Raw genomic sequence first — 24,588 nt, 5'->3', positions numbered from 1 at the left:
TGATATTTTGGAATCAAATAAGGCTCAACACATTTTAAGTCAGTCTGCTGGGGTCTCTGTGATGGAATGAATGTGTAAGTCTGCTGGCTGAAATGACTTTGGATCACAATTTTAAAGGCTTAGGTGAATATACTAAATCATTTGAGCTACTCCTTGATCATTGCATAAGCTTACCTTCTTGTGCGGCTTCAGACATAAGCAACAGCTCCCTTTTACTACTGCATTGCTCTTTCAGAAGTATAGTGTCAATAGATGTGTGCAGCAGTCCCTGGATAGGGTTGTACTTCTCTTAGACCAAGTGAGCAGCATACAGGTGCATTCAGACATTGGGGCTGCCTCTGAAGACAGCTGGCCAGTTGCAACGTCTGTCTGGATGCTAGTGGGGGCCAGGAAGTCACAAAACATAACTCCAGTTTTGTGCCGGTCACACTGGCTTACCAGTGAGTGTCTGTGCCCGGTTCAGAGTGCTTGTCTTTAACCTTTAAAGCCCTAAGGGCCTTGTGAGCAGCTTAACTGAAGGACCATCTTTGCCCATATAATCCTGCCCATATGCTAAGGTCTGCTTCAGGGGTGTTTCTGGGGTGCCTGCCATCACATTCCGTTGGTTGGGGTGTGCGAGAAATGGGGCCAATTACTTATGGTCCTAGAACCGTGGAACTCCCTGCTTTTGACTTGCGTATCTGTAACAGCGTGCAGGCAAACACTGGTGACCTTTCTCTTTAACTGAGATTACAATTCACTTGTGTGTTTACAGAGCAATTTCTTACGAGTACTCTGTATTCTTGCTGATGTGATGATCATGCTTGTATCTTGCTTTGCTCTTGTTTGTGTAGCACTAAGATAAAATACTTGGAAATAAATGCGAGAGAATACGGCTGCGCTTTGAGTACTATGCTTCCCCCCCCCACTTCTGCAGGATATAATTCCAGTTCACTATCATCTGATCCCATCACCAATAAAAAGTAAGAATGGCAACAAGGAGAAGGAGAAAGAGCCTGAAAAGGAAAAGGACGCAAAGGATGAATTTGCTGAAGCTTTAAGAGACCTGAAGATACAATGGATGACTAAGTAAGTTTCTGTTAGTCTCCTAGTGTCAAATTGCATCCTTCAAAGAACGGATTTATTAATGAAGTTTATGTCCCTTTTCCATGGTCTGCTACCTAGGGACTGCTCAGTCAGCAGCTTCATTCATACTTTTTTCTCTTTAGGCTCGAGACCAGTGACATGTATAATGAATTGAAAGAGGCCTTCCCTAATCATCTGCCCTTGTATGTTGCAAGACTTCATCAGCTGGATTCTGAAAAGGTGAGAAGCATTTAAAAGAAACACCAAAATTGCACTTGGCAGTTTTAAGTCTGCTCTCGGCCACTTATTTGTACTTCACGTATCTTAAGCTTTGAATTCAGTGCTCTGGGCAGCCGGGAATAGCGAACCCTCATACCTACGGGACCGCCTCTCCTGGTATGCCCCGCGGAGGACCTTAAGGTCCATAAATAACAACACTTTGGAGGTCCTGAGCCTCAAGGAGGTTAGATTGGTCTCAACTAGGGTCAGGGCCTTTTCAGCACTGGCCCCGACTTGGTGGAAGAGACCAGGGCCCTGCGGGATTTGACATCTTTCTGCAGGGCCTGCAAGATGGAGCTGTTCCGCCTGGCCTTTGGCTTAGACTCACTTTGACCCCTTATATGGGATTTGGCATATAAATTTTCCCTTGGCTTTTTTGCTGGCCCATGTAGGACAAGCATGGATAGCTGGCCCAGGTGAATACCTGATGTTTCCTCCCTTTATGGTCTTGATTTATGGGCTACACTAAGATGAGGCTGCATTTTAAGCTGTATTTTAAGCCGTAGTTTAATTAACTGTTTTTGTTTTTTTCTATTACATTTTATTTTAATTTATATTTGGTGTTAGCCGCCCTGAGCCCATCCCTGGCCGGAGAGGGAGGGGTATAAATAAAAATTTATTATTATTATAACTTAAATATTGTTCAGGGGATTGGTACTTATACAGATCAGTTTTTTTGTGAGGTTGACGCATAAGAGCAGGAGTTGGAGATCAGAAATTGGCAGTACTGAGAAACAAGCAGCAGAACGTTTTAGTTTTCCGGAATATTCTGTGACTGGTTTTAAGGTGGTCACCCTTGAATAAAGGTACTCCAAAAGAAAATTCCAGTGTGAAGCAACTAAAGCAAAATAGATTGGGCATTTCACTTCTGCCACATGTAGCTCAAGCCACAATCATACAGTTTTATCATGCTACATGTGTTAAATTAGCTTCTCAATACCTGGATGTTTATAATTGCTAACAGTGCCCTGTTTGCTTCTTGGTAATCATCTGCTTGGTAATCCTCTTGCATTTTCCTCCCCTCAGACTTCATTCTCCCTAAATTCACCACCATATATATGTACATAACATAGGGCGTAAAGGTTGGAGTGTTGGGCTAGGACCTGGGAGTGCAGGGTTTGAATCCCAACTCAGCTATGAAGCTCACTGGGTGACCTTGAAGCAGTCACCATCTCTTGGCATAACCTACCTCACAGGGTTGTTTTGAGGACTAAATGAGGAGGGGGAGAATCCTGTACATCACCTTGAGATCCTTGGAAGGTAAAGGTGGTATAAGGTAAAGGGTAAAGGGACCCCTGACCATTAGGTCCAGTCGTGACTGACTCGGGTTGCAGCGCTCATCTCGCTTTATTGGCCGAAGGAGCCAGCGTACAGCTTCCAGGTCATGTGGTCAGCATGACTAAGCCACTTCTGGTGAACCAGAGCAGCGCACGGAAATGCCGTTTACCTTCCCGCCAGAGCGGTACCTATTTATCTACTTGCACTTTGATGTGCTTTTGAACTGCTAGGTTGGCAGGAGCAGGGACTGAGCAATGGGAGCTCACCCCATCGTGGGGATTCGAACCGCCGGCCTTCTGATCGGCAAGTCCTAGGCTCTGTGATTTAACCCACAGCACCACCTGCGTCCCTTTAAAGGTGGTATATAAATGTAATAAATAAAATAATAAGTTTCCCAATTTAGGATTGCCTTTCCTTCATTTGATGAAGTTGTCCACAAAAGCCTATGCCATAGTAAGCCTGTTAGTCTTTAAAGTGCCACAAGATTCTTAAGGAGCGTTGATCTTTAATACAGCGTTACATAAACCTCTTTGGCCTTTTCCTCCAATGCTGCTGAAAACTAGTAACCACCAGCAATATTTTATTATCCTGGTATTGCAGCAAGAACTTAAACTGGTAAATCATAGAAACATATTCAAGTTGCTTCTTTTAGGGCTATGTGTTGAATATGTTTTCCCTCAATATTGTGCAGCATGATTCCTGATCTTGTGTTATTGGGTCCATGACAGAGATATTTAATGACTGTACATGTTAGCCTATTGTTGCATTAATGTCTCTTCATGCATGAGTAATAATGCAATGTGCTTTGTTTGTTTCCACTAGGAAAGAATGAAAAGGTTGAACGACATTATTGAGGCAGCTAATACTGTTATCTCACATATTGATCAAACAGCCCTCGCCATTTATCTCGCTATGAAGACAGATCCCAGACCTGATGCTGCTACTATAAAAAAGTACCTAACCAGTAAATACTTTTTCCTTGCATCTTATTTCTGCAACTTGGCCTAAGGCTGTCCCCAATTTGTAGCTTCAAAGATTAAGTTACTCTTAAGGATGAAATTATTTTAAAGATCAATTCTGATAGGACAACAGTGGCCACCAACCAACATAATGTCCATTTGTTGCAGTGAGCCATAATGTGTTGAACTTTTTGTGTTGGATTGTGGCCAGTGACAATTAGAAGCAGCTTTGAATTGAAGCTTCTTCTGCCCTAAATTTTAGGATGAAATATATGGTATTGGCTGGGATTTTTATTATGGGTGTTGTAAGTGGTTAGAGACCATGATCTGCATGAGCTTGTGAACTATTATTCAATACAGTATGCTGAAATATTCAGAATAATTACTGGACTGAGTTAAGACCAGAAATCTTGCATTGGGAATACATTATAACTCAGCCTCCCCCACCCCTCCAGATGTTTTAGATCACAACATTTGTTTTGGTAGTAAGAATATTGCATAATGCAACACATCCTTTTATTTAAAGCTTGTGATAGTCCTATATGATATTAATTGAAAACCTTTGACATCAGTTATATTTCACCATCTTTTTAAAACATGTCTTAAGTATCAATATCTTAAATAAGTATATGAATTACCTTTAAAGATTTCAACACCAAACATTTATATATATAAATGGGTAGAAATTCAGTTCCCTTAGAACAGCAAGCGATCTGACCTTAAATCTGTTGTTCCATATATGAATGAGATTGTCGGGTTCCATTTATTCATTTACACTCTTATTATTTTATATGTACAAGTCATCCCTGTCAACTGCCAAATTTCCAGCTGTTCCCATATCTTTCTAATTTTTTCCATTTGCAGAACTTGGCTCATTTTTGCAAAAGCATGTGTACTTGAAAGCAAACTGCAAGCATTTTTACATGAGCTGTGTACCAGGCAGGCCTTGACCCTCCCCGCAAGCAAGGCAGAGAGATTACCAGGCTCTGGGATGCTGTCAAGGGACCTTGCGTGGCCATCTGAGTTTCCATCAGATCTCACGAAAGTGTCCCAGAACCCAGTAAGCCAGTTGGAAAGCTTAAAAGTTCTTACGACTTCGGGAAAACCCTTTGCAAAAGGAGCTTTTAAGCTCTCCGCCTTCCGTGCATTTCATTTGCACAATTTCAACTTCGTAAAGCTGAAATCACACATGCTAGATGTCAACGGGATAAGTAACAATACAACCTTTAGAAGTCATCCGAAGGCAGCCCTGTATAGCGAAGTTTTTTTAATGTTTGAAGTTTTATTATGGTTTCTGTATATGCTGGAAGCCTCCCAGAGTTGCTGGGACAACCCAGTCAGATAGGCAAGGTACAAATAATAAAATGATTATTATTAAGCTAAATTCGCATAAGTTGTGATTGTACTGTAGCAGATTAATTCTGTGCTCATTATGTATGCCCAAATAGGAACACTGTGTATTTTAAATAACTGAATTACTATTTTGACTGCATCAGACCAACACAGCTACCTACCTGAATCTTGAATTATTATTATTATTATTATTATTTAACTATACAGCCTTTAGAAGGCATGTGAAGGCAGCCCTGTATAGGGAAGTTTTTTTAATGTTTTATTTTGTTTTCATATATGTTGGAAATGGCTGGGGCAACCCAGTCAGATGGGTGGGTCACACAAAATATAATAATAATAATAATAATAATAATAATAATAATAATAATAAATAAATAAAAAGAATAAATTGAATTTATATACTGCCCTATACCTGCAGGTCTCAGGAAATTAAATCAAAATATAAAATCACAAAATGCATAATCAAAATAAAATCAACTATTACATTTATTTATTTATTTATTTATATGTCTTCCTTGCAACTTAGCAGTTTGCGTTTGTGTTCTTGTTGTCTAAATATAATAGATAGTTGAGTTTTGACATGTATATAAAATAACCAGTTGTTGAAATATTTGGGAGTAATGGGGATGGGACCCTGCATATACACCCATTATAAATGATTTATTATTCAGTTTGTGCACCTCAGGACTCTCTTTAGAAAAAATAAGGGCACGCTTCGCTGCAAGTGCTGTCATCCTCTTGTGTTCTTCCCATTTAGTGAGATGGACAAGCAGAAGTCTACGTTAGTGGATGCTCTCTGTCGGAAAGGAAGTGCGTTGTCCGACCAAATCCTGCAGTTTCAGGCCCAAGAAGGGGCTGTGTCAGGCGATGCAGAATCTAAAGATGACCAGCAGGAGGGTGGCCTGGATGCTCTGGCCGAAACTTTCTGGGAAATAACCAAATGGACTGACCTGTTCGACACCAAGGTATATGGAAGTTGGGAAGATTATTAGATTATTAGATTAGATTATTATTATTAGAGTCCTATAACTGAAGGAGGGAATCCTTCATAAGCTGCTGATACAGACTGGTTTTCTATGTAGTCTCAACTTTAGCCTTTGGTAAAACATTGGGTTTTTTATTATTATTTTGGCCACCTAAACTGTGTATTCATACACAGCAGAGAATGCCAACACAATAACGGAAATCTTTATTGGTTATTGGTTTTTATTATTGGTTTTATTTATTGGTTATTGGTTATTATTGGTTTTTAATCCAGATTTGTAGGATTGCAGCCACTCACCACAGCCAACTTCGTGGGGTTTGTTTTGTTTTTTTGACAAAAGCCTTACAATTTTTCATACTGTAGATACCAAAAGCATACAATCAAATCTGCAGAAAAATAGTCCAGCTTTTAAAATCGTGAATGTTTTCATACGTGTAAGCATCGTCTTGCTACATCAGGCCAGAAATGGTTTTGTGCAGCCTTCCACTTTCAAGCCTCGCCATCCAAGCAATGATGATTCCCCTCTTGGCTCTTCCACCTCTGTGCATTTATGGAAAGGCATGGTCCCCTAGTTCTTTGGGCCTGTTGCAGCCTTCACCAACCCAGTGAATCACGCAGCTGCTAGGAGTTGTAGCCCAAAGCATTGGGAGAGCAAAGTGTTGGAAATGACTGCTTTCCTGTAACTAAGCTTAAGTTGGGACATGGGTGGCGCTGTGGGTTAAACCACAGAGCCTAGGACTTGCCGATCAGAAGGTCAACGGTTCGAATCCCCGCGACGGGGTGAGCTCCCGTTGCTCGGTCCCTGCTCCTGCCAACCTAGCAGTTCGAAAGCACATCCAAGTGCAAGTAGATAAATAGGTACCGCTCTGGCGGGAAGGTAAATGGCATTTCCATGCGCTGCTCTGGTTTGCCAGAAGCGGCTTAGTCATGCTGGCCACATGACCCGGAAACTGTACTCCAGCTCCCTTGGTCACTAAAGCGAGATGAGCGCCGCAACCCCAGAGTCGGTCACAACTGGACCTAATGGTCAGGGGTCCCTTTACCTTTACCTTTATGAGCTTAAGTTAAGCACGTGTAGCTGAAATAGTGTTGCCTTGTTTCCCTGGTGTTGAATTTGAAATGGTTACTCTGCAAAGTGCCTGATGGTACAATATAAAATAACTTCTCTTCTTACAAATATTTAATTTTGGAGGGATCCAACAGCCTCCCAGCTTTTGCTTTAGCAGCATTAAGGAATGGTTGTTAGGGCAACTTCAGCCGACTAGATGCGAAATGGTCTTGTGCTTCCCCAAACCTCTTGCACTGCTGGTGTCAAGTCTGAAATAGAACAGGGACTGGTAAACTCTGGAGACCAAGATGTTTTCCTGGCTTACAAAAATCACCTTTTATTTTGCGCCCCGTGTAGGTTTTACCATTTGCCTATAAGCACGCCCTGGTAAATAAAATGTACGGCCGAGGTCTCAAATTTGCAACAAAGCTTGCGGAAGAGAAACCTACCAAAGAAAACTTGAAGAATTGCATACTGGTAAGTAATCTTCAATATTACCTTGGCTAACTCAAGGCTGCATGCAAGTTTCGTTGGTATTTTTGGGAGTTTACGAAAAAGTTACAGCTCCCCAAAAAAAGGTAGAGAATCAGGTGTGTGCGTATGTAATTTTTTTTTTCTTCGGCTACTTAATAGAATGCAATTTTTTAGACAGTCAACATTTTTTAGTGGACTTTGTTTAATAGTGGAAGATGTAAAAGTGTACTTTAATTTTTTTCTTCTTCAGCTAATGAAGTTACTTGGATGGACACACTGTGCATCTTTCACTGAAAACTGGCTTCCCGTGATGTATCCACCCGATTATTGTGTGTTTTGAAATTGCTGCCATTGTAAATCTGAGATGTTCTTACGTTGTTTGGATATAAAGATACATTATATTACTGGAATGCATGTTTTCATTCATTATTGAATGCTTATATCGTGTGTTATTAATCAGAGGACAAGGGGGTTGTGTGAGGGTTCGGCTCCTGACATCAAGGAGCCTGTTTAGGCTTAGATTTAATTTCTAGGTGTAACTCTTAGTTGCCCTAGAAATAAAAACATACGAACAAAATGTTTTGCGTACATCGCATTGCTGGCAATGGGTGTTCCGAAATAGCCAGCTCCAAGGATTATTAGGAAATGAAGATGGGAAGGTTTCTTGCATGTGTATGTGGTTCTTAACTGTTTGTAATTTTAACCACAAGCCTGTACAAGCAGTTCTTTTTACAATGAGCAGGGTTTTAACATTGAAGTTTTCAATTGTATGAAGGCCTTAAAAAAAAAAAAAAGCTCCTTCGGAGTAGCTAAAACCTTATTTATTAGACTTAACAGTAATGGAACTTAATTACCAGTATCACTTGCAGGAGTTTACATTTTGAATTTTTTTAAAAATTAAAAACTTTCACACTCACTGCAAATGTATTTTGAATTGCTGGTGCAAAAGGTGCTCTTGAATATCTTCAACTCGGAGATGCTCTCAAATATCCATGTGTTGCAGAGTATCGGATAAACTGATACATGTATAAACAGTCAGTTAACACTTAAATCAGGTATTGTAAAACTTATACATACAGATATGTTAATAATGTTTTGGGGGAGGGAAATGTAAAACTGCTAAATAAATGTGCAAATTTCAAGATCAAAAACGTGCGCACTCTCATACTTTTAATTTTGTTAATAATAAAAACAATCAAACAAAGCTGAGATCTGTCCTAATTTTTTCAAGAGTACCTAAAAGGAGGCATTAGGAAATCAATGCTATTTTCAGAGCTGATGGAGGGAGGACACACAATCTAGTCTATATGACTTCATGGAGGCCAAGTAAAAAGTTACATTTCAGCATTGTAGCAAATATTGGTCACAGCGTATATTATATATGCCTGTTATTGAGACAACAATTTGGCACTGATTATAGAACCAGAGGACTTTTAAAAGGACTCTATAAAGCTATAGCATGGTAGCCTCATTACCTGGAATTGGTTTATCCTTGTAGAAGCACAACCCTACGTTTTAATCTGAAATGATGTGGCTTCATTACACCACATCTTATTCATGTTACTGGAGTTGCTTTCTGTAGTCACATGGGACTTAGGGAGTAAAATGGTCCTCTCTCCTTTCTGTTTCTAGCAACAGGATGTGGGGTTAAGCTTTCAGGTCCAATTACCGGTAAATCAGTTTTATGGAAAAACCCAGGGCATAACATCGTGGGTAGCTCCAAAAGGATGCAGTTTGGTGGTGGTCGAACATGTTCTGTTAATCATCTGGGGCAACAGCTGCATAAGGAGCAGGAGAGTATTTACTAAAATCCACTTATTTGACACCCGTTGCATACGGTCCTGCTTTTTGGGATTACCCATTATTGGGAAATAGAACCCCAAAGCCAACTTGAATGCACCAGGCTGTTGTGAAGAAGAGGCTAATTAACATCTTTTAAAAACTACTGCTTTGTAAACTTTTACGCTGCATCTGTTCTAGATTCTGGCACTCTTTCGGATCTTAATTTTCCCTTACTGTGCCTTTGAACAACTTGACATTTGACTCTGGAAATTCTGCTAGCTGCGTGATATTGAGCATGTTGCCAACTCTGTCCAAAAAATCGTAATCTGTGCTGAATCTGAATTTGTTTGCCCATAACAAGACTGTCCCAGGCTGACAAAAGTAGCCTATGGTGACTAGCAGAGCTTCAAGAGCTGTGTGGTGGTACACCAGATCAGTAGCCACAATAAAATCATAGTGATGGGTTGATATGGGAAAGTCTGTGTGGAGATTCTCTCCCCAAACCAGCTTTCTTACTTCGGGCTTGTGAACGTTCAGGTTGCGTGTGTTTCTTGAAATATTGAACTCCATATTTTCAAGGACCTCGGGCAAGTCAGTAGCTGTCACAAAAGCACCTGAAAGAGAATAAAAATAGTCTTCCTTGATAATCTGAAGAGAGGCAAGACAGTTCTCTGTTTACATTTTTGCTGTTCAGTGATGTCATCATTACTGACTCACTAGGCTTTGTCCTCTGCAGGAACAAGCAGCCATTGCAGTCTCTGGATAAAACAGCAGGACACCCTCTGGCTATCATAGAAATCCCAAGACTAGCACTGTAATCCATTTACTGGACCGGCACATTTTCAAGGAGAATTTACTATAGATGAGACGAGCTGGAAGTTTTGTATCTGTAGAACATTTTTGAAAGGTTCTGTTTCAGACTAGCAAAGTTGTTTGGGCAACACCTACAGGTTAATAAATGGAGCAATTCTCTTTTGGGATATCAAAGCCTGTTTTGGACTGTCTCCTACTGCACTTGGTTATATTCCTTGCCAGATAAATGAAGTTAAGGCACAATAATAATAATAATAATAATAATTTATTATTTATACCCCGCCCATCTGGCTGAGTTTCCCCAGCCACTCTGGGCGGCTCCCAATCAGTGTTAAAAACAGTACAGCGTTACATATTAAAAACTTCCCTGAACAGGGCTGCCTTAAGATGTCTTCTGAATGTCAGGTAATTATTTATCTCTTTGACATCTGATGGGAGGGCGTTCCACAGGGCGGGCGCCACTACCGAGAAGGCCCTCTGTCTGGTTCCCTGTAGCCTCACTTCTCGCAATGAGGGAACCGCCAGAAGGCCCTCGGCGCTGGATCTCAGTGTCCGGGCTGAACGATGGGGGTGGAGACGCTCCTTCAGGTATACAGGACCGGGCCGTTTAGGGCTTTAAAGGTCAGCACCAACACTTTGAATCGTGCTCGGAAACGTACTGGGAGCCAATGCAGATCTCTCAGAACCGGTGTTATGTGGTCCCGGCGGCCACTCCCAGTCACCAGTCTGGCTGCCGCATTCTGGATTAATTGCAGTTTCCGGGTCACCTTCAAAGGTAGCCCCACGTAGAGCGCGTTGCAGTAGTCCAAGCGTGAGATAACTAGAGCATGCACCACTCTGGCGAGACAGTTCGCGGGCAGGTAGGGTCTTAGCCTGCGTACCAGGTGGAGCTGGTAGACAGCTGCCCTGGACACAGAGTTAACCTGCGCCTCCATGGACAGCTGTGAGTCCAAAATGACTCCCAGGCTGCGCACCTGGTCCTTCAGGGGCACAGTTACCCCATTCAAGACCAGGGAATCCCCCACACCAACCCGCTCCCTGTCCCCCAAAAACAGTACTTCTGTCTTGTCAGGATTCAACCTCAATCTGTTAGCCGCCATCCATCCTCCAACCGCCTCCAGGCACTCACACAGGACCTTCACCGCCTTCACTGGTTCTGATTTAAAGGAGAGGTAGAGCTGGGTGTCATCTGCATACTGATGAACACCCAGTCCAAACCCCCTGATGATCTCTCCCAGCGGCTTCATATAGATATTAAAAAGCATGGGGGAGAGGACAGAACCCTGAGGCACCCCACAAGTGAGAGCCCAGGGGTCTGAACACTCATCCCCCACCACCACTTTCTGGACATGGCCCAGGAGGAAGGAGCGGAACCACCGTATAACAGTGCCCCCAGCTCCCAGCCCCTCTAGACGGTCCAGAAGGATGTTATGGTCGATGGTGTCAAAGGCCGCTGAGAGATCCAGCAGAACTAGGAAACAGCTCTCACCTTTGTCCCTAGCCCGCCAGAGATCATCAACCAGCGCGACCAAGGCAGTTTCAGTCCCATGGTGAGGCCTGAATCCTGATTGGAAGGGATCCAAATGGTCCGTTTCCTCCAGGCGTGCTTGGAGTTGTTCAGCAACCACCCGCTCAATCACCTTGCCCAAGAATGGCAGATTTGAGACTGGGCGATAGTTGGCCAAATTGGCCGGGTCTGAAGATGTTTTTTTAAGAAGCGGTTTAATGACCGCCTCTTTCAGCGGGTCTGGGAAGGCTCCCTCACAGAGGGAAGCATTCACCACCCCGCAGAGCCCATCGCCCAGCCCTTCCCGGCTTGCTTTTATCAGCCAGGATGGGCAAGGATCAAGGAGACAGGTGGTCGGTTTCACTTGTCCAAGCAGCCTGTCCACATCCTCGGAGGTAACAGATTGGAATTGATCCCATGTAACAGGACCAGACAGAACTCTAGCACTCTCCCGCCCTGGCCCTGCTCCCAAGGTGGAGTCTACCTCCTTCTGAATCTGAGCGATTTTATCTGCAAAAAACTTTGCAAAACAAATAGATCTCAGAATGCTTTTTGTAATTGCAGTTACAAGTTAAGCTATTAGCCCGTTTTAGGCTTCGTATGGCATCCTGTGTCTAGGAAGGAGGTTGTGGGTGTAGACAGCATTGTCAAAATGCTATTCAAATGTTTGGGACTCAAGAGAGTACTGGGTAATGTGAATAGGTAGGAACTGTGTGTAAAATTTGCAGCAAGAAGCAAAACACACACACACACAAATGCTCTTTAGCAAATTACCAACCTAGTATACTTGCCACAATAGACACCAGGCCTGTCCCAGCTCCCAGTTCAAGTAACTTCTTGTCTCGGAGACTGATTTCCTGTTGATTTGATTCCAAGTACTGACACAGAGCAAGAGCCTAAACAAATTAAATTTGTCTTCAGAATTTGGAAGGTGCTAATGTTTAGAACCTAATCTAGCTGCAGTAGTGTGTGTGCATGTGGATCCCATGATTTCAGCATGCGAAATCACCGACAATACCCTCCGTGTAGTAAGTTCAATGCAAGCTCAGTCCAAAAGCAAATGATGAAAGGAGGAAGGCTGGGTTGTGATGGATTAATCCCTTCTGCCTCCCCAGTGCTTTTTCCTCCATGCTGCACTCAGTACTAAGGTTTCAAGCAATGTATCGATAACATTGCCCAGGCTATTTGAATTTAAAGTCACAAGAGCAGTTTTGGAATTTCCGATCACCCACCCAGGTTTCAGTGATACATGCCAGATCAGCCTCCTCATCCATAATCAGATCATGGATGAGGGACATCTGCAGGTGAGGCAGTAGAAGTGCTGGACTGCTGTCTTGCCTCGGTAATAGACTGGATGAAAGCCAACAAACTGAAACTCAATCCAGATAAGACGGAGGCACTGTTGGTGGTTCCCTAGACCAGATGGATGAGAGATCGCCTGCTCTTGATGGGGTTACACATTTACCTGTCAGGGAGATATAAATAGTGGGGGGAAGGAAGTGGCACTCCCGGGAGCTGCATGGTGAGAGATCATCGGGGCAAGCCGTGGCTGGCAGTTCCAGGGAGGCTCTGCGGTTCCCTGCTATGTGGCGACAAGGCTAATACACGCTGCTCCCAGGCCCCACAGAAGGGCAGAAGCTGTGCACAGTGAGGCTAATTGTCTCCATGGCCCACAACAGACTTCTTCTCCTCCTTTCTGGCAAGGTAATACACCTCCATATCAAAAGTTTTTTTAAAAAAGGTAAAGGACCCCTGACTGTTAAATCCAGTTGCGAACGACTGGGGTTGCGGCGCTCATCTCGCTTTACTGGCTGAGGGAGCCGACATTTGTCCGCAGACAGTTTTTCCGGGTCATGTAGCCAGTGTGACTAAGCCGCTTCTGGCGAAACCAGAGCAGCGCATGGAAACGCTGTTTACCTTCCCGCGGGAGTGGTACCTATTTATCTACTTGCACTTTGACGTGCTTTCGAACTGCTAGGTTGGCAGGGTTTAGCTGGCGGTATATTATGATTTTGGAAAGCAGATATCGCCCAGCCTTATTCAATACTAATGTAGCATTGATTAACCATGCAGCGATATCACAGCTGCGGACGTGTAAAGCCATAGATTCAATGAATCTATTTAATCTATCCTGGACTGTAGGGAGGTTCAGAACGCAGTCTTATTTTGCTCAGTGGGTTAACTACATATCCAGTATCAGGTGCGCAATGAACTCTCTGCTCTTTATGGGCACAGTGTTGACTCCCATAAATGTGCTGAGACCTTAGGCCATAAGCAACACTAGCAAAGGAAAAGCAGTGGCTTGGCTGACATAGCCTTCTGATGACCCTTTCCAGCTCTTAAGATCCTAAAACAAGGTATCAAGGAAAGCGAGACGCTTCATTATCTTACAGAAGCTTACTCGTGAGGCCCTGTGTGAAACTTACGCCAGGCCATACTACGGCTCCGAAGTTTTCGATGGACTCTTGAATGGTGATCTGGTGGCCAGCGTAGCAGTAGTGTTCTTTGTCAAAATAGGGAGAGGCCTTAGGAACCCATTTCTGTAATATTTTGAACACGCGGGGCAGCCCTGTGGGGAGAGAGGTCAGCAATAGTCATCTGTGAACATAAGAGGGTTCAGGAATTTAAACAAAGTGGGCTGTGCTTTGTTGCAGGTGCTTAGAAAGCCAATCTTTGTAAAAAGTCTCACAAAGAGCTGCAAATCTTGGTGTGCCTATACAGTTTACTGCAATATGCTGACACAAAAATATGTTTATGTAGACTCATCTCAAAGCTGGCATCTTAACGGTAGCCACTTCTGCATTGCCAAATATAATGTCATGCAGCCTTCCCAAAAGAGGGCATGGATTTGCATATGCTAAGCTATATATATAGGTGCAAAATCAGAAAGATTTGCTGTAAATGCAACCTTCCATAAACATCTGAAGGCAGCCCTATATCGGGACATTTTTAATAATAATAATAATAATAATAATAATAATATGGGTGGCTTCCAACAAAGTATTAAAATATAGTGGTCTATTAAACATTAAAAGCTTTCCTAAACAGGGCTTCCTTCAGATGTCTTCTAAAAGTCTGGTAGTTGTTTTTCTCTTTGTCATCTGGTGGGAGGGTGTTCCACAGAGCGGGTGCCACTGCCAAGAAGGCCCTCTGCCTGGTTCCCTGTAACTTGGCTTCTCGCAGCGAGGGAACTGCCAGAAGGCCCTCAGCGCTGGACTTCAGTGTTCGGGCTGAACAATGGGGGTGGAGACGCTCCTTCAGGTATACTGGACCAAGGCCGTTTAGGGCTTTAAAGGTAGGCACTAACACTTTGAATTGTGCTCGGTTCCGTTATGATGATGATGTGCTATTGTATATCATGTTGGAAGCTGCCCAGAGTAGCTGCGGCAACCCAGTCAGATGGGCAGGGTACAAAAAATTAACAACAACAAATAAATTAAATACATCTCATCACAATTGGAAAGGTTCTGGCTGTAGACCCATCTGCCTATTCATTCTGCAACACAGGAGCTAACAGTTGACAAAGGCCTGCTCTTCCTTCTTGCCTTTTATTTATTTTAAAACTTGGTGTGGACAGTCCTTCAAAGAAAGAACTCATCCTAGTAGACCACTGTCTGAGATAAACACAGTCATCCTGGCATCACTTGGCAAATTCAGCCCAAAATTTGAGTATCGGCATGCCTGGAAGGGTTCAAGGCAGGCTGCCCTCAAGCCCCCCTGATTTCCCTGAAAACCATTTAAATGATCTTAAATAAATTTGATTCAGCTGTTCCTTACTTTCTAGCAGCATAAAACACTTAATCAGCAATCCTACGCAGAATAACCACTGAATAAATGTGCGGAGGCTGGTGTCATGAATTGCATTGTGCGTTACCACGTACTCGTTGAAAACATAAAGGACAAGTGTTCCCAAAGACTCATAAATGGCAACAGCATTGCTTATTTAATACTTGGGAGCTAATGAGAGCAACTGATTTAGGGGGAAAAACTTGCGTAGGGTTGAGTGGGCGAAAGCGATACTGTCTTTAAAGGAAAACCTGAGTCAGATGCAAGGGAGCAGCCATTGTCTCCTTCCTCCAGGTGTTCCTCGTCCTCCATTATTCCTTGGTCTGCTTTAAGGAAGAACTGGTGCTGTGTAGAAATCATAGCAGGAATGCTGCAGAAAGAACCACCAAACAAACAAACCATGAGGTTTCTGATGGGGGAGGATAGTTCCCAACTTTTTTTCATTTTACCCTCTGAGGAAAAGAAGAAGTTGAGTACCAAAAACATGGCACATGCTACATTAAAACCAGAAACCAGAGTTAAGACCTTTCCGTCAGTGAAAATCTTCAGACACTTACCGTATTTTTTGCTCTATAAGACTCACTTTTTCCCTCCTAAAAAGTAAGGGGAAATGTGTGTGTGTGTTGTGGAGTGAATGCAGGCTGCGCAGCTATCCCAGAAGCCAGGAACAGCAAGAGGGATTGCTGCTTTCACTGCGCAGCGATCCCTCTTGCTGTTCTGGCTTCTGAGATTCAGAATTTTTTTTTTCTTGTTTTCCTCCTCCAAAAACTAGGTGCGTCTTGTGGTCTGGTGCGTCTTATAGAGCGAAAAATATGGTAGTTAGTTTTTGTTTCTGACATTCGTATTTTGCTCCACCACCAAAGAGCTCAAAGAAGTTTGGGACTGCCTCTTACAGTGAAAGCCGTATAGGTAACAGGTGCTGTCCAAAATATTTCACCCGCTCCCTAATAATGGTCCTTGCCACCACTTCTCTTCCCAAAACTAGCTCTGGAGTTTCCAAGGCACATAATTCAGGCAAATATCTGGAATGCCAGGTTTGGGCGTCACCTCTCACAGGCTGTCTACTCAAACCAGCCACTTAACAGCTGAAAGAAGCTTAGCATGTAGTTCACCTGTAAAGCTGACAGAACACGGCCTTCTCTCTGCTCTTATTTATGACACCCAGTCCCCTGAACCTTAGTTTTTTATAGCGACCACTAGGTGTCCTCAAAAGCTTATGTCACAATGGAAACAGATTACGTTGGAATCCTAACAAGGTCTACAGAAAAGTCAGTCCTATTGAAGCCAATGGAGCTTACTCCCAAGTAAGTGAGGCTAGATTACTGCCTTTCTTTTTAAGGTGCCACAGAACTAACTAACTAACTCTCTCTCTCTCTCTCTCTCTCTCTCTCTCTCTCTCTCACACACACACACACACACACACACACACACACAGATTGAGAGATTGTATGTTTTGCTAGAAAGGACTGTAACAAGGCTACCCCTCTGGAATAATCATTCAAAGTTGTTTCCATGCCGTCTTATGTTCCATAATTGTTTAATCTCTATCCAGACTCGAACAGGCTTTTTAATTTCATGTGGGAGATGTATTGCCATTTGCAAGTGCAGTTTGTGATCTGTGAGTGTGGCATTCTGCTCAAGAGAGAACCTCGTGAAGTCAAGTCACTATGTCGGTTAAGGTAGTAAGTGAAAAACACTTCGTTAAGGGAAAAAACCCACCTCCCTAAAGGATAAATGTGCCACTCGAGAAACCATCCTCTCAGGTTCCTGGGTTAGTAGCATGTCTGACAGAAAAGTGATGCTGAGCAAAGTTCACAGGGAGGATATTCTGCAGAAGCCCCGTTGAAATGAATGGGAAATTTCAATGAGCTTTACACAGACCGGCTCCTGTTCCATGAACTGTGCCCATAACTCACAGGCTCATCACATAACCCGGTCCTGACTTCACCTCCTACTTTTTACCTCTCACTTTCTCCTTTGCATGCCTCATGTGTTCATGCGAGCCCTGTTTGCTTTGGAAGCTGTGCTTTCATAGCCCTGGGCCTGCCACAGAGTCCTCCATTCACCATAAATCTTCTGGTCCGTTCGTTAGTCTTTCGGATTCTAAAATCTCCCTCTGAATTTAAGCTTGCCGCTATCGAGCGATATGTTCCTGGTCTCCCGCTACATATCTTGCTTGACCTAACCACCACCTGTTGTGCCCCTTGTCGAAGATACACCGCACATATTAAAAATAAACATGAAGTTCAAAATGCCCATCCCTTTAAGTCTCAGCTCATTCACTGACCATCCCCACGAAAAGGCTAAGGTTACCATTTTACCTGGAAAGTTGTAATTAATCCGGACTCCGAGGATCCAATTCCTAAGCTGAGAGATTTTTCAACCAGCTCGGTGCCTTTTATAGCGAAGGTGTGCCAAGTGGGGGGTGGGTACTGGGGAAGGGGGCGGGCCCTAGACCATTTAGGGATAAAAACCTTTGAATGAAGAGAGTCGCTGTCATGGGTTGCATTCTCTGCATACAGGCTAGTGGAAGTAAACTGAGCCATCTTCATTGTGTTCTCTATGCTGAAGTAGTAAGTGACGATTATGATATGAACTTAACTGATATGACTTGCTATGTGCATGTTATGGGTATATTAAAATCAGTGGCACGTCTCCCAATAAACATAAATTAATATCTATCGCAGAGCTGTATATTCCAGCATGCTATCGGCCACTGATAGATTCACCAGCTCCAATTCATAATTTTCAATGTATGGAGAGAAAACAGTTTCTCTCTAACATAAAAATATCCAAGGACAAGGAAGCAGCTTTAAGTAGATTTGACATCCGTTCATTCTAATAATGCAAGGTCAAATTAAACAGGGATCTATGTATCATAGATTTTTAGAGTCGGGAGGAACCTCAAATGTTATCTAGTCTAACCCCCCCAGTGGCCTGTGCAGGGATTGGCATGGGATCAATCATTCTCACGTTTCCACTCATCACTTCCCAGCTAGAATATGTTAACTGCAGAATTAAGTTTTTGATACAATTTGGAATTTTGTTGGGGAGAAACCACGTGCTTTTAACCTACTCCCTTTCTCCTCATGTCCTGGCACCAGTTGTTGTGCATTTCTTTCCCCAGCCAAGTCAGAGATTTCAGGACAGTAAAATTGAGTGTGTCTTGTTGACTGTATCTTTAAACTGAGCTAGCATGCCATGAATTTCTAGCAATCTCTATTCTGGGCCAAAGAGACCGATTCTTCACCAAATTATTTACCAAATTGGGAATATTTTTTAAAGTGTTATCTGCATTAAGATGATTCATTTTCTGGTTTAACCATTTGTTTCTTGTTGTAATCAGCCTTTTTGTTGTTGTTGTTGTTGAATTGTTTGTTCAGATTTTAATATTTTGGGTATTTGTTGCCAGTGCTTTAAAGAAAGAACATAGCACCTAACAATGGGAGTACGGTATGTAATGTACTCATTATGTACTACGTTCGCAGTGTGCCATTCTTTTGCAGAATTCAAGGCTTGCTGCAGATTGTTCTGAACAGCCTCCTACCTAGGCACAGAGTGGACCTGGACCTCACGCACAGCTCCAGCATTAGGGGCCTTCAGGGTTATCCCCTGATGCCACTGGAACAAGAAATATTTGTACACAGAGAGTGTGCCCTGTTTTCTAGTACAGAGAGTACCATTCCTAACGGGATCTGTGTAATTCATTTACCACATCTTTTGAATGCACAGATTTCAGGGTAACTCCACGGGTCTGTCTGCCCGTGATGGATATAGTCAAATTCTTCCAGAGGCAACTGCCCACCACCAAGGAGTGCAAAGGCACACAGAGGAGATGGCGCCATAGCCCAAAGCAGCTGTCCTGGGCACCCCCACAGACATGGACTAGCAAACAAAGGCAAAAGGAAAACTGCTTTGGACCTATGGGGAGGTGGCCAGAGAGCCCAGGCTCATTGCGAATTGGCTGGTGGGCTGAGACCATCAATGGTGCCCTCTGGAGGCTTCGCCCTGGGCAAAATTCATCGCTAAACGCCTTTAGTTTTGGCACTGTCCCCCGGCAACTGACCTATCCAATTGAGCAAGTGGACTATTGCTCCACCAACATTTTTGTTCCTTCTATGGTAGCCCAAATAATCTATCTGCATTTTGGACAGTGATGGAGAACTGCACTAAAAAATGTGACATGAACAAATTGTTGATGTGAAGACATATAAATGTTTTACAATGAATACTCGTGGCCATGTGACCACACCGCGAACAATCAGAGCAAACACTCAGCAAATGCTAGATATAGGTGTTGCCATTTTGAGGTGGGATTCAACTTCAGCCATGCAACAGCAACTCTGGTGTTGTACCGTAATTGTGGTTAACTGAGAGGTCCTGTGCAACAAACCTGCTTTCCTAAAAGACTGGGCTTTTCGTGGTAAGAAAAGTGATGAGAAAATGCACTGGAATGTGTGGAATAACATTTTTTTGCGCAATGTCATACAAACTTCCCACAAACAGATTGGCACGGATGCTCGTTAAACAGTCCACATTGCCTGATCTCCCTGCAAACAAATCGGGATGAATGCTCAATAAACAGGATGTCTGGAATTGCCCACAATTTAACATCTGAGAAGGCTTTGTGTGAAAAAGTAAGAACATCATCTGCTTAACAGGCAACACTTTTGCTGCTACTGCTGCTTCAGCTTCAGCTAAGTGACTCCTTCCTCGGCCCAGCAAGCAGAGACTACTGAATCCCACTTCCCTGCCACAGTGATTGCTCTTGAATTGATATCATAGTCATAGAGTGTGTTTGGTTGTTTTTGCTATCTCATTGGCCGGGTAGGAAAAGTCTGCCTACCATCTGAGTCTTGACTTGTCAATCTTCCTTCCTCTTAATCCCCCCTTCTGGTGCTTGTTTCATGATTTTTCATGGCAGGCAGATTCCAAATAATATCTCCTGTACATTTAAGAAGTAATTTCTGTAATAAATTTAAGCGTTGGTTGAGGAAGGGGCAAGTAGGAAGATTTAGCAGGGCAGGTCTCCCAGCTCCTCTCTGCCCAACCTGTCTCTCATGTCCAAACCTGTTGAGTAGAGATTGCTCTTGAATTCATCCAAAAAGTGAAATTCTGAAGAGGCCTCTTCCTTCTGCTCTGAAAAATAGATTGTGTTTGTACCTGCAGCTAGGCAACAGCTCGCAGATCCCTTTTACATTCCATGCAATCAACGTGTATCTGTGAGCAACTCTGTAAGGGTGGTGTTAGTTTTTGGACTCTGCACCAAACTCACAGCTGGAATAATGTAACTCCATACAAAATTCTGCATTGTCTAGTAGTCTAAGTCCATTGCCACGAGCCTTCCAAAGATCAACACATATAAACCAGATCTCAATGTGCCAAGAGACTAGATGTACCACTAAAAGGTAAATGAGTAGCTCCAGAAATTCATCTAAGGCAGGCATGGCCAAACTTGGCCCTCCAGCTGTTTTGGGACTACAGTTCCCATCATCCCTGACCACCGGTCCTGTTAGCTAGGGATGATGGGAGTTGTAGTCCCAAAACAGCTGGGGGGCCAAGTTTGGATATGCCTGATCTCAGGGGTGCAGGGCTTGCAGGTAATCCATCCATCCCTTACCTAGGGATGGGCAAATATGCCAATTTTGCTTTCAGGTTTTCTCTCTCTTTTTATAATCTGAGTTATCTTCTCCACATTTTCACTTCCATTTGCAATTTTTAGAAAAGCTGTGCAACTTCATCAGTATTTTTGTGAGAATTTCTGCTCCTGTACACATTTTGTATGTGACTTTTGTAACTGCAACGCAATTCCCTGAAACCTGGCGCATTTTTGTATGTTCTTTTCACTAATACATGCACTTATTTGAACCTTTTAGTATATGCATTTTTATACTACGTTTCTTGGTTGGGGAACTGTACTGCTGGATTCCAGGCCTTCCAAGTGTTCCTATTTTCCAGGGACAGTTCCAGATTTACAGAAGCCATCCTGGTTTTCTGATCTGATCCGAGAACGTCCCACTTTTCCTTAGGACTTCCCTATTTTCATCAGAGAAGTGTTGGAGGGTATGGAGTTATGCGACCGCTGAGCCAAAGAGCTGAGTAACTAAACAACCTTTAGATGATTTCTGAACAGTTACAGATAGGTAGCTGTGTTGGTCTGCCATAGTCAAAACAAAAAATTTTTTTCCCTTCCAGTAGCACCTTAGAGACCAACTAAGTTATTTCTTGGTATGAGCTTGGTATGAGAAGTGTGCATGCACACGAAAGCTCATACCAAGAAATAACTTAGTTGGTCTCTAAGGTGCTACTGGAAGGAAAAAAAATTTTTTGTTATGATTTCTGAAGGCAGCCCTTTATAGGGAAGCTTTTTAATGTTTAAGGTTTTTATATATGTTGGAAGCCACCCAGAGTGGCTAGGGAAACCCAGTCAGATGGGTGGGTTATTACTATCATTATGTTATTCTTATTCTTATTCTTATTCTTATTCTTATTCTTATTCTTATTCTTATTAAGATGTCCCTATTTTCCATTGGAGAAATGTTGGAGGATATGAAATTCTAATAAGTGCAAATTCTGAAGGATGGCTGCATTTGCTCTGCATGTTGTTTGGGAAAGTACAAATTAAGTTTGTTTTTAAATGCAAATAGAAGGAGCGTCTCCACCCCCATCGTTCTATCTGGACACTGAGGTCCAGCGTCGAGGGCCTTCTGGCAGTTCCCTCACTGCGAGAAGCCAAGTTACAGGGAACCAGTCAGAGGGCCTTCTTGGTAGTGGCACCCGCCCTGTGGAACACCCTCCCACCAGATGTCAAAAAAATAAACAACTACCAGACTTTTAGAAGACATCTGAAGGCAGCCCTGTTTAGGGAAGCTTTTAATGTTTGATGCATTACTGTATTTTAATATTTTGTTGGAGGCTGCCCAGAGTGGCTGAGGGAACCCAGGCAGATGGGCGGGGTATAATTTGTTGTTGTTATTATTATTATTATTATTATTATTATTATTATTATTATTCTCATTCATTCACACCTGTATCTAATCAAGGGAGTCACTCAAGCTACAGCGAGCCCCACCCACCAAGCCTTCCTAGGGAAAGCACTGGATACGATGCCATATTTTCCTCCGAGAGCATCTAAACCTAAACAATATGCTTCATTTCATTTCATTGCTGCCTGTAAAAACATTTGCTTTCTGTGAAACGTATTTTTCCAGAGGTGATGAAAGAGAGGGCCCAGCAGAGATGCTCTGGGGATTTAGCTCAGAATTTTGGCAAACCTCATGTTGTCAAGCTATTTGTGCATGATGGGAGTAACACAGCATGAGGATAATATGCTAGGAATGAAACGGGCAACAGTTACATGTTCTGGAAAACACGAGTAATCTTTATGGAGATTGAGGCTGCAACCCAATACTCACCTGGGAACTCGGTGGGACTTAGGAATATAAGGAGAGGCAGCGGGCGGTTTTGACGTTCCTAATATTAAATTGATGCTTTTGAATTCTGGTGCTGGAGGAGACTCTTGAGAGTCCCATGGACTGCAAGAAGATCAAACCTCTCCATTGTGAAGGAAATCAGCCCTGAGTGCTCACTGGAAGGACAGATCCTGAAGCTGAGGCTCCAATACCTCATGAGAAGAGAAGACTCCCTGGAAAAGCTGGGAAAGATAGAGGGCACAAAGAGAAGGGGATGACAGAGGATGAGATGGTTGGACAGTGTTCTCGAAGCTACCAGCATGAGTTTGACCAAACTGTGGGAGGCAGTGGAAGACAGAAGTGCCTGGTGTGCTCTGGTCCATGGGGTCACGAAGAGTTGGACATGACTAAATGACTAAACAACAACAACAATAATATTAAAGAAGAATGCTTGATATGGTTTCATTGTTAATTATTCTGAAGGTAGCCACTTTAACTGTAATGTTGCATGATCTCCGGAAAGTGAGAAAATTTGGGTACCAAAGATGACTCATCCTCCCAGCTGAGGGGAGGGGGTTGACAAAGCTGGGTGTGCATGTCAAGGAATAGCAGAATCCCAGAAAGAGACCAGGAAAGAGCTGGGACTTAGCTCTGGAAGCCCCCAGTTGGAGCTGCTTCTCTGAATTTGTGTGAATTACAAATATCCCCGGTGAAAGGGTTCCTTTAAATCACTACCTTCACCAGTTCTTAATCGCTAAGCTGTTTGGCATCTACTCTTAAGGGTGCCGATTTTTACAAGGCCCGACTCTCATTAAAGCAGCGAAACAATAAAATGAATGAGTAGCACTTCCGTTAGCTGATCTAATACAACATCTACTGGAAAAGTGGTTTGCAAGCTTGGCTGGGAGAAGCCCTTTCCCTTGGGGTTCCCAAGAAGCTGGTTAGGGAATTCTCAGTGAGGTTAGTCATTGCAGACAAGCTTCCCTGGAATACACCTTCCCTGCCACTGCTGATAATTGCCTTGCAAGGCCAGCCCTATCAGTAAACAAAGTGAGGAAGCCATATCAGCCATAGATGATGGGAGGTGTTGAGAGAGCAGCAAGATCAGCCCTCTGGTGTATCCTGCACCTCTTAAACAAATCTGCTGGTCACTGTCCCATTGTTGCTGGAAGTAAGATTCAACTTCAAAATATATTGGGTGGGCTCTGCAATGGGCAGCCACAGGAGAATCACAGAATCATGGAATTGTAGACTTGGAAGAAGAAGAAGAAGAGTTTGGATTTGATATCCCGCTTTATCACTACCCGAAGGAGTCTCAAAATGGCTTACATTCTCTTTTCCCTTCCTCCCCCACAACAAACACTCTGTGAGGTGAGTGGGGCCGAGAGATTTCACAGAAGTGTGACTAGCACAAGGTCACCCAGCAGCTGCATGTGGAGGAGCGGAGACGCGAACCCAGTTCACCAGATTACGAGTCTACCGCTTTTAACCACTACACCACACTGTCTCTCAGGATCCTCTAGTCCACCCCCACCCCCCAGCAATGCAGGAATATGCAGCTCTCCCATACGGGGATCAAACCTGCAACCTTGTTGTTACTGGCACAGCACTCTAACCAACTGAGCCATCCACTTGGAATGTTTAGTATGTTCTAGAGAATATTGTCAATTCCCATAGGATGGCAATGAAGCATGAGACTCTCAATTCACTGTGTGCCACGGAAGAGAAGCCCAGAATTCTCAGCTGCACACAAGGGTTTGATAACAGACCATATAACATGGAGAAGAGTTCCCCAAATGTGGAAAGTTTGAAAAGTACCGTAAAATAAAATGAGAAAGTACTGTGGC

At 43.2% G+C, this 24,588-nt stretch overlaps 2 protein-coding genes across 5 annotated transcripts in view; one reads left to right on the top strand and one right to left on the bottom strand.

Annotated features, from left to right (window-relative positions):
• The window catches only part of TPP2 (tripeptidyl peptidase 2), a 43,016-nt gene extending 34,371 nt beyond the window's left edge, over positions 1–8,645 (top strand). For 2 of the 3 annotated variants that reach the window (XM_053384447.1, XM_053384448.1), the window contains 6 exons: positions 917–1,068; positions 1,209–1,305; positions 3,445–3,575; positions 5,692–5,899; positions 7,325–7,444; positions 7,692–8,645. In XM_053384447.1, the coding sequence (XP_053240422.1) occupies positions 917–1,068; positions 1,209–1,305; positions 3,445–3,575; positions 5,692–5,899; positions 7,325–7,444; positions 7,692–7,781 (798 nt within the window). In that variant the 3' untranslated portion in view covers positions 7,782–8,645. Of the gene's footprint in view, positions 1–916; positions 1,069–1,208; positions 1,306–3,444; positions 3,587–5,691; positions 5,900–7,324; positions 7,445–7,691 lie in introns of those variants that run through there. The other variant, XM_053384449.1, reaches the window with a different exon arrangement.
• On the bottom strand, positions 8,247–17,730 carry METTL21C (methyltransferase 21C, AARS1 lysine). Of its 2 annotated transcripts, XM_053384452.1 has the most exons (5): positions 17,651–17,730; positions 15,581–15,699; positions 13,970–14,112; positions 12,322–12,439; positions 8,247–9,837 (listed from the first exon to the last, which is right to left on the bottom strand). In XM_053384452.1, the coding sequence occupies exons 2-5, from the start codon at positions 15,687–15,689 to the stop codon at positions 9,443–9,445; spliced, it is 765 nt and encodes a 254-aa protein (XP_053240427.1). In that variant the 5' UTR covers positions 15,690–15,699; positions 17,651–17,730; the 3' UTR covers positions 8,247–9,442. The 2 variants fall into 2 exon arrangements, with proteins under 2 accessions (XP_053240427.1, XP_053240428.1); XM_053384453.1 differs by lacking the exons at positions 15,581–15,699; positions 17,651–17,730 and adding an exon at positions 15,425–15,540.
• Positions 17,731–24,588: the final 6,858 nt, after the last annotated feature.

The sequence above is a fragment of the Podarcis raffonei genome, chromosome 4 (genome assembly GCF_027172205.1).
Source record: "Podarcis raffonei isolate rPodRaf1 chromosome 4, rPodRaf1.pri, whole genome shotgun sequence".
Lineage (NCBI taxonomy): Eukaryota > Metazoa > Chordata > Lepidosauria > Squamata > Lacertidae > Podarcis > Podarcis raffonei.
The sequence above is the reverse complement of the archived record's forward strand: the minus strand, read 5'-3'. Positions and strand labels throughout refer to the sequence as shown.